The sequence below is a fragment of the Limanda limanda genome, chromosome 16 (genome assembly GCF_963576545.1).
Source record: "Limanda limanda chromosome 16, fLimLim1.1, whole genome shotgun sequence".
Lineage (NCBI taxonomy): Eukaryota > Metazoa > Chordata > Actinopteri > Pleuronectiformes > Pleuronectidae > Limanda > Limanda limanda.
Genome location: NC_083651.1, coordinates 8,665,964 through 8,676,348, shown reverse-complemented (window position 1 = coordinate 8,676,348; position 10,385 = coordinate 8,665,964). Strand labels below are relative to the sequence as shown.

Below are 10,385 nucleotides of genomic sequence, written 5' to 3'. Positions count from 1 at the left end.
CTTCTCTAAACAGCCACTGCGGACCTATGAGTTGAGGCAGCTCTCCTGTGTCTATATGATGAAACCACTACACTCATTTGGACTGAAACAAACTTGTATTGATGTGTAGTACCTCATATTCCCTTTGGCTCCTGCCAGACGGGCATTTGAGTATAGATAATTACAAATCCTGCACTTGCTTTGGCGTGAACAAGGGAAGGATAAGAAAGTAGCACAAGACCAGAAAAGTTATGTTATAAAGGGAAAGGCTTAAGCTGAAGTTGATCTGAATACGTCTCAGATGTGGGAGTAATCTAATACACTAGCAGATGTAACGTAGGCTCCTCTAGACCCTTCCCGTCACCTCAGATGTTACTGTAGCATGCAGGTAGGACTGTGGCGACAGGTCACTTCATGCCTCAAATCCAGTGCCAGACAGCAAGAGCATCCAGCACAGAGAAGATGATCAGCACAGAACCTGTTTGCACGCACCCAGGAGCCAGTAGAAGCAGATTATAATGCATCTGTAACACTTCTCAAGTTCTTTTGCCACTGTCCTCGATGTGAGTGTAATAGATCTCGTGGAAGCCTGTTCCCAAATCCAGAATTTTACAGATTTGCTTTTTGAATGACATGGACAGTGTCGTGGTGTTCTCTTCAGGGTTCATACAGTAGCTCCCTGTGCACAACCCTGTTCTTTCCTACTGCCATGTTCTGTCTCATAACAAGAGAGAAATATTTAAAAGAAATCATGCAGATATTAAAACATTTCAAAGCTCCAAACCTCAGGAATGAGAGGTCACTACGACCTGGAAAGGTGTTGACAGATGTAGCGTTTATGTTCTCACCCATCTGATGGGGATACTGAGTGTAATGTTGATTTGTTAATAAAAGATTGTTATGATTTAGTTGTTACAGAAAACGTTTTTAACGTCAGGAGCTCAGGAGTCACTTAGAACGGTCGTGCCAGCATCTATCAGCTGCTGTTGTCTGCCGTGCTCAGCAGGACAACATCTGGAATTGATTAGATTGTAATGAAAAGACTTGTATTGAGGGCTTCCATTTGTAAATACAGTAAACTAATTTAAAAAGGATTTATTGAAGTTCATGAAATTACATTCCACTAATGAAGTCCTTGCATATGCCTACCAATGTCTGACAGAATAAGATAACTTTCCTTCTTCTTACTTTTAAAGCTTTTGTAAAATAAAGTAAGTGAGTAAGTAGTCTTACAGGCCTCAACTATTCAATTTAATTTTCATTAAAAGACTAAAAGAAGATAAACTATCAGAAAGCACATGAGCAGGACTGTGCTGCAATTGACAAGGTGTCTTTTAATCGTAGAGCAGCTTCCTGTATTTTTTAAAAACCAGATGAATTCACTTGGACGCTGACAGCCAACAAAGGATGAATATACTATTTCCTTTTAATGAAATATCCTGGTATCTTGTAATTTAATATTTGTTGAAATAATTTTTAGTCCCTATGCCAGAGATATCATTGATTCTGGAAAGGAGCATTGACAAAGATACTTCTGTTCTTATCTGCCATTAACAGTAGCTTTTAATGTTGTTGTTGTTTCAAAACTTTGGAGAATAAGCAACAATTTAAACGATCTGAATACTGCCTGTGTGAGAATGATGCCTTGAGTAGAAGTTTGTGTGCACTGTCATTTTACAATTGTAATGAAATAAACTGCCCTTATGCTGTTGTATGGATAGCTCTTGTTTTTCTTTTAAAAATACACACACACACATGCTCTTTATTTCTTCATTAGTTTTAAGGTTTTTAATAGAGGGTGAGAAATTCAAAACTAATACATATTTTCTAGATGAATATTTTCGGTTATAAAAATAAACAAAAGTAAGAAAAATCATATTCTTTTCAGAGCCTCAAATGACATGGTCAATTTGCTTATTTTTCAAGTATAAACATAAGGGATGAGTACACTTCCTTGCTCTTTTTGCAGAAATTATGAGTGAATGATTAATTGATTATCTTATGTTACTCTATATAATTATTATCCATCCATCCATTTTCTATTGCTCATACTTTGTGAGGGTCACGGAGGGCTGGAGTATATTATATTATATTATATATTTGAGGTAGTCAATAATGAGATTATGTTACATTATTATTATTCAGTGTGATTTTGTAATATTCCTGCTCTGATTCACCCCACTTTCTTTACATACATGTTTATAATAAACACTCATATTCAGTGTTTCTATTTAAAAAGATTTCAATTCAGTTTCATTGTACAAAGAGGTGTTTCTCTTATATTTATTATTTACATAATATTTAATTTATTTAAAATAAACTGTCCAAAACCACAGAAACACGTGTCTCTACAATAAAAATATAACGCAGCTCTTCTGTATTGTAGTTTGTACCAATACGACAGACCTGGTGCGCATGCGCAGCACTGACAGCTAACTAGCGGAGCGCACAGCACAGCTGATCTGAATCACCTAGCCGCACTGGTTAGCCTCTGGGTTGTTTTATGGGAATAAATCAACTGACACACTTAACTCTCCGTCACATGGAAGAGGTATCGTTAGTGGTAATTCATACAAACATGGCGCTCGTCCTCAACACCTCGGACAGCTCTTCGTGTGTGGAGTGAGCGAGCTAGCTAGCTGGGTTAAAGTTGCTAGCATCGAGGCTAGCTAGCTAGGTTACAGCGGATTCTCGCAAGCTGGCCTCGGCAAGACGTCGTCGTCAGCCATGGGGATACTGTTCACCAAGCTGTGGAGGCTTTTTAACCATCAAGGTAAGAATGGCACGGTGTCATTTACCGTACGGGTTGCGGAGGAGCAGACATGGAGGTGGGCTGAGTGGGCAGAGGAGAGGCCCGCAGTGAGGGACGGGTCTGCAGCCGAGGATCCAGCTTCACACACACCGCAGCTAACAAGACCCGTCACGGTGTTTACCTCTCTCACTGACATGCTTTGTATACATTTGTGTAATAAGTCACTATTTAACCCCGGAAGAGTGTAGCCCTCTGCTAACTTTGCTATCCGTCCCTGCGTTAAGTTGCTTGTTTGATTATTTATGCTCCCAGCATCGGAGCTGCAGGTCGGATGACACCGAGTCGCTCCCCCGGGTTAGTGTCCTGAAACCGGTAAACAAACAATTCGAAACCCGTGTAACATGAGTGTTCAGCCCGGTGCTATCACTGGAGATGGCTGCACAAACACAGCACACTGAAGGCAGCCACATCAGCAAAATGCTCCGGGGAATGTAGGGACAACTGGATGACTTCAGGGTGAGTCACACTGACTTTGTACTGCCAGTCTTATCAGGGTGATACAGGTGATACTTCATTCATTCATTCATTAACGTCCCTGTAACAGTGCTATCACTGTGCTGTCGTGGTTGGTCGTGACTCTGAATAGATCACATGGGACACACATGCAGAGGGCGGTCAGTTGCGAATAAAACTGCTGGAAGTCCATTACATTGACTCCAGATCTTACACTGGTTGTGGTGCATTGAACTGTGCAAAGTGAAAGTACAAGACAGAACGATTTACATCCCTGAAGTTGAAGTTTACATAGACCCAACCAACCTGCTGGCTTTGTCTGTATTATACAACTCGAATAGGTTTTGAAGATGCCACATAGAATTCTGGGGGATCATGTCCCACAATTTTCTCTTAAAATTTCAATCAAAGCAAATAGATAGATAGATAGATAGAGTACTTTATTCATCCCCGAAGGGAAATTAAGTTGTCATAGCAGCCGGTGTATTTGAATACAATAAAAAACAATACAATACAATAGAATAAAATTTAAAATATTGAGGTAGAAAGAATAAAAAAACAGAAGCACAAGATAAAATACAATAAAATAGGTAGATAAGGTGCAGTGGCAAGATGATGGTAATAGTACTGATGATATGATGGTAATGGTATTGTTAGACAGTATATAAGAATAGTACAGTATATAATATAACATAATATATATTTATATATGATAGTAATTATACCAATATAAAAGCAGTATATGGTAATAAATGATTGTTTTCTCATTTCAAAATTAGTGGGCATTTTATATCCCTTCATTTTAATTTAGACCTGCACAACACTTTCAAATATCAGTCCCCTAAACATACCAGATTTGTTTTGTCAAAATCCGTAAATCTCACAGAAATCAACGAAAATTAGGAAAAGCAATGTTAAAGAAACGGGTGGGGGAAATTCCTGCATCTGCTCCCATTTCTGGATGAGCACCAGAATTGGATGACCCATCCCGCATCCTTCTACTGGTTTTATTGCATCCGTACAGAAGTTTGTGCGTAATCCTGCTGACTAACAGACGAATGCAAACATGACCTCCTTGGCAGAGGTAATTAAACCTGAAACAGATGATTCAGTTAGTCAGTCAACACAAAACTAACCTTGGTTTGCTGCCTTTGAAAAGTGAATGTATATAGGTTCCTATCTTTTTTTTAAATCCATTCCAGACTTTTAAGTTTGAGAGCAGAAATGATTCATTCCACGCTCAGATTTTGTGATGCTTTAATTTAAGTCATCATTGCAAGTCATCCTTTGTTTGGCCTTTTTTGAGCTCTGCTTCATTTTGCATCCATCCATCCATCCTGTCACTGGACTCTGTAAGGCTTTTATTGTCACTTCTGGATCTATCCCCAGATGCTCTCTAAAGTACCAGGATGTCTTCTTACCGTGACTGTCCCCAGCTGATTGATTCTATGCAGAGAAACAACAGAAGTTCATTCACAGAGAAGACGCGTGATAAGAAATTGTAAAATAAACATGCCGTCCATTTTCCAGTTTAATGTAAAAAAGCTTCAATGCAATGTTAGCAAATGTTATGTTAACTTGCTGATCTTAGGCTTGTAAACAGTTCCATGTTTCTGTCCATTCTCTGTAACATTTATCCTGCACATGTTTATATTTGGCCCTGGACACATATCTCAGTCTACCCTGCATATTATGCAACAGGTGGGATACACTGTATAGATCGTAGGAGTAGGGCAATCTTCCCTTTAGTCAGATCACACTATCATTACCCCATGGAATTGTCAATATGTATTTGTGTATCACATATGTAAATGTGATTTGACTGGGAAATCTTTTTTATTGTATATTCATGTGCTATGCTATTTTAGTCTCCACATATAAGGGAGTTTTTGGGGCCAATAAGGGGGAGTAAAACATTTCCAATAACCATCTATCAGGTGTGTATATATATATACATATACATGTCACAGCTTGCCTATTTACTTTTGGAGGGGACATCATGTAAATAACCATTAAAATGGTTTTGTTTTATATAGGTTGATTCTATTAACACAGACATGCCATTCTTCACAGCATTTAATGTTATTTTTAGACATTTAAACTTAAAGTCAACAATGCACAGCAAAAATACGTATAGCAGATTAAAAGTAACTTAAAAAATACAAAATAATTTGTAGCTGCAGACTGACTTGTGGCAGGAAACACGTGCAGCCAATGTGCCACCTGCTTGCAAATATGTTAACTGTCAATATATCTGCCTGCAGCTTATTTGACACCTGCATGACATTTTTTTTAAATAAACAAGCTTTAGTTTTCCGCTCCAGTTTCTTACAGTTTCACAGGACTAACTTACAACCTCCAAACATTGATCACAGTGTAACTAACAACAAGTTAACGTTTCTAACATAACTTACTCCTTGTCTTCACAGCTGCTTTGTCTATGTTCAACTAGCTAGAGTAACCAAGACAAGGCCCGCATTTTGATCTTGTGAAATTGTGTGTGTTGCTGCTTTCACTTCCTCAGCTTCAGTGAGATTTGGTCTCAGTTTGACTAACAGCTGTAACTTAGAGATTCACAGGATTGTTTACAGACAGATATAATTTCATTGAAATTTGAAGGTGTTTTACTGACAAGAAATTTGAGTGTGGCCATTTACAAGTCAATCAACTATGAGGGACATTGACGAATTGTTGTCCATTTTTCACAGCACACTTTAAGAAAAAGCCCTATCAACATACTGGTTGACCGATTTTATCAGCTGATTTTTCCCTATCTTAGATATATTGATATTGGTGTTGACCACTTACTGCATATTCTCTCTCTTTAAGATGCCTTTTTATTCTTTTATAGTGCATAATGCCGAAAAAGTGCTCGATGTAGAGTTTGTGTGTTTGCTGTCCATGGATGAGCAGGTTGTGCACACAGTAGAATAATTAGTTATAATTACTTGCATTGTTGTAGGGATTGTATGAATATATTTAGCCTAAAAAAAAAAGGTTTTCTTGGAAATGTTTAAACGTCAATGAATTGACATTGCTTCAACATGATGTTCTTCAAAACAAAGACTTTTGACTTATATTTCAAAAATCGTTTTTTTTTTATTGAAAAAATGTGTGCTAATCCTCTGTCATGCTCTAGTTTCTCTCAATTACCTACTTGGTAATTACTAATAACACCAGCCGCACAATCTTCATCTATTTTTTGCATTTTCACAAGATCTAAACTTGACAATGTCCTTTAGTCTTAAAAGTTAAAGGACAGATGTTTTTTGGAGTTTTCCCTTTCCTCTAGTGTGTTTGTATAGTTTTAGAAAACACTACTTCTGAAACGTCTCGCCAGTAGTCCGGCCGATACCTCTGCACCATTGCGATGTTGCATGAGGTCACGGTGACCAATAGCTTAATAATGCATTCCTATATGCTAGTGTGACACCGCCCTAACAAAGCCAGATAAAGCGACAGCAGAGGCTGACCAATCAGAGCCGATTGTGCTTTAAAGAGCATGTCGCAAAAGATTGATAGAAAATCAATCAGCACTGTGATTCAACAATTCTGTGCAACGTTGTGTTCTTTACCTTTGTCCTATCCTTCTGCTAACTATAGCCTTTCTTATTGTCTTGTCCCTTCAGTGTATCAGTAGAGAGACAGAAAAAAGTATTTTTCACAAGTAAATTCTCGCTGTACCCCATCTCTATAGCGGCTCCTGCCTACAGCCTGATTGTACAAACTGGCTTAAGACCACTCACTAACTTATCTGTAGCTGTGAAAGTACGCCATTCACAGCACCACAGTGTCTCTGCGACACTTGACGTGTGAAACTACACAATCTTCATCTGAAAGATGGTGCTGAACACAAAAAGGGCTGTTGGTTGAATCACTCGACGCAGTTCCACATCAAAAAACATGTTTTTTTTAAACAGATTACTCGGCTGAGTTTACATAAGAGTGATGAATCAGTCAGTCACCAGCACTGAGCCCACATATTGATGTCACTGTAAGCTCTGAATTCTTTGTGTCTTTTTTTGCATTTCAGAGCACAAAGTTATTATTGTTGGCCTGGACAATGCCGGCAAGACCACAATTCTTTACCAGTTGTAAGTATAAAAAGGTTATAATTTTAGTAAACTTCTTTATGTAGGTCCTCAAAGTTTTTTAAATCATATAATATTTCATAAATGTAACGTTTACTTTTTACCAACGTGTTTTTTCTTCCCTCTATATAGTTCTATGAACGAGGTGGTACACACCTCTCCTACCATTGGAAGTAACGTGGAAGAGATTGTGGTCAACAACACTCATTTCCTGATGTGGGACATTGGAGGCCAGGAGTCCCTTAGGTCTTCGTGGAACACGTACTACACCAACACAGAGGTAATGATAGCTTATAGTGCCTCATCGCCAGTCAAAGCATCGCTTTGGTTGTGGCGTTCTACAGCTTAGAATTGCTAGAGTTGGTATAATCACTACTGTAGGTACAAACTGCTGAGTGTCAGATTCTCTACAGTATTGTCGAAGTACTGGAAATCGAAACTTGGTCCCGTTCCAGACCAAGGTCAGACCAAGTTGAGATGCTGTAATTTTTTTTAACAGTGTTTTATTTCTCTCCATCTTTTCTGAACAGTTTGTAATTGTGGTGGTCGACAGCACAGACAGAGAAAGGATCTCTGTGACAAAAGAAGAACTCTACAGAATGTTAGCACACGAAGTGAGTGTCACAAAAACGGGATGGTAGTATTTGTAAAACAGGTATTCATATGCATGTCCATAGATATGTTAACTAATTAGTATCAAAAGAACAGCAGTGTCTTAACCACACTTCAATAAATCATATTTTATAGATATAAATTGTTAGAGGTGTAAGTGGTAGACAAAGACATTTAATACCAACTCCTAAGAGAAAATGTATATCTCTGATTTATCAGACAACATTGCTACAAAAGGCTCATATTAAACTGATTGCAGTGTTTAGTACAGTATTAAGCACACATTGTGGGTCACTAACAGAGCTCAAAAGAACCACATAAAAATATTAGTTTTATTTGTAAAAACATTTTTATGTTTAGATTATTGTTATATTCTTTAATAATAAAGCATTTAGTAAATTTCCATAAACAACTCCGCAGATTCAAGCTATTTTAAATGCAATGAACATTTATATAGCCCACATTTGCATCAGTGTTTGTGATAATAACATGGTTATTTTTAAATTAGAGTCACAATCTGGCATGTGGATTACAAAACTCCAAAACAAAGGATTTAAACTGTTACACTCATACTGATTCACAAGACTTAATTCAAAGTCTGACAGTATTACGAGGTATTAAAGTTTTCTAGTTGAGATTTTTGTGTGTGCTCAAACATAACAATAAAACTCACAATGCTGTTTATGTAGCTCTCAAAATATAACAGTGTTTCAAGAAATATCCAGAAAGTCACATCTTCTTGAAGCAAGTCTGTCTTCATACTCATATCAACTCACATTAACACACCATTTTCTATGAAAGGATAATGTACTTATGTTACATTTCTTACCCTCTCCTTATTTGACGTCTTTTATCTGCCCCTCCAGGATTTAAGAAAGGCGGGGCTGTTGATCTTTGCCAACAAGCAGGATGTGAAAGGTTGCATGTCTGTGGCCGAGATCTCCCAGAGCCTGCAGCTTACCTCCGTCAAAGACCACCAGTGGCACATCCAGGCCTGCTGCGCGCTCACTGGAGAGGGGTGAGAACTACAAATAATACACACTGCATATTGGACTGTAGTGATAAGTGTTCATACAGAGATTTTGTTTTTAACGCTTGTCTGTGTTTATTTCTGCTCCCACTCTCTTCCATATCCCAATTCCTCTACAACACTCCCGACGTCTTGCTCGACTCCAGGCTGTGCCAGGGCCTCGAGTGGATGATGTCACGGCTGCGTGTGAGATGATGACCTTTGACTCTGATCACAAGTGCGCCCTTGCTCTCTCTTTCTCTCTCTCTGCCTCCAGACAGGAGCTTGAAAATGGGAGGAGGATGAGGGTGAGGTCAGTGGATGGATGGCCCTCTCCTCTTTCCTGTGAAGCTGACGTGGGCAGACCGCTGCCAGGACGTTAAACTCTTCTGTGATAATTTATTTTACAAACGACGTTTGAACTCTGAACAAAAAAAGAACGTGACCTTTTTCGGAAGGACATTGGACAGCAAAAGACACTCAAATTATTTAAATTTTAATTTCTGCACGGTTTTCTTTTAAGAGAAACACAGAGGTCAGCAAAGGGTCTGACTTGGAACTCCTTGGACTTATTATTCAGCTGTGTGCAAGTTCAGCCCATGGTGGCCTTTCAGTATTGCCAGACTGGCTGTTGCGATTTTAATCGCCCCCTCCCCCCTGTGTATACAGCCCAGTATTCTCTTTTAACGTGGTGCCTGGCGCAGAATGTTCAAGCGATGATGGTTGATGGTGACTGAAACATGCCGTATGGAGGGTAAAATCACACACTGCCCCCTGCCTTTCAGTCCCTATGAATAATCGGTGAAATAAAGTGTTTTTAACTGTTTCAGGTGAATTGCATTGCATCATGAATGTGTATTTCTTTCAGGTGGCTCCCACGATTGTCCTCTTCTTTATAGTTGACTTATCTCTTGTGACAATTCTAAGCTACATCGAGGTTCGTGTTTGTAACTTCGGTTATTCTGTTTCTAGTCCTACAGGGGGCAGAATGTGTCACGTGCTTTTCAGTGAGCATGATGAGCAGCTACAGGAGTAGGAAGGTCAGAGACAGACAGCTGTAAGTCAGAAGAGGTGGAGAGAAAAAGACCAGAATGTGAGCAGTGCACAGTGAGTGAGTGGGTTAGAGCTGAAAACGGCAGAATAATGAGCATGTAGGGATTTTCACGTGTTCAAAACGTTCAAATGAAAGAACTTGCACAAACCAGTGCCAAGATTTGTTTGAGAAGTGGCATTCCACACATTCCTGATATCTCCACGGCCTTCCTTAGCAGGCGTGGCTCCTCAGCTGAAGTTGTTTTTTACAAAATCAGCAAACAGCTCTACAATTATCCAGAATTGTATCATGTATCACCACCATTCCACTTTTGACACGTCACATGCTTTGGTCTTGTCATTACACATTTGTTACAGCTCGTTATTCTCCTCTGTT

General features: G+C 38.9%; 1 protein-coding gene across 1 annotated transcript; it reads left to right on the top strand.

The window, feature by feature from the left end:
- Window positions 1–2,408: 2,408 nt before the first annotated feature.
- On the top strand, window positions 2,409–9,782 carry arl5a (ADP-ribosylation factor-like 5A). The gene is made up of 6 exons (XM_061088405.1): window positions 2,409–2,752; window positions 7,278–7,338; window positions 7,468–7,615; window positions 7,866–7,949; window positions 8,814–8,965; window positions 9,124–9,782. Exons 1-6 carry the CDS (start codon window positions 2,707–2,709, stop codon window positions 9,170–9,172), a joined length of 540 nt encoding a protein of 179 aa, XP_060944388.1. The 5' UTR covers window positions 2,409–2,706; the 3' UTR covers window positions 9,173–9,782.
- Window positions 9,783–10,385: the final 603 nt, after the last annotated feature.

What these genes read in the sequence shown, in the direction of transcription:
- arl5a (XM_061088405.1), top strand. Translation starts at nt 2,707, where the DNA reads ATGGGGATACTGTTCACCAAGCTGTGGAGGCTTTTTAACCATCAAG. An exon ending in CGTACTACACCAACACAGAG is followed by an intron (nt 7,616 to 7,865) that starts GTAATGATAGCT and finishes TTTTCTGAACAG; the next exon opens with TTTGTAATTGTGGTGGTCGA. An exon ending in ACAGAATGTTAGCACACGAA is followed by an intron (nt 7,950 to 8,813) that starts GTGAGTGTCACA and finishes CTGCCCCTCCAG; the next exon opens with GATTTAAGAAAGGCGGGGCT.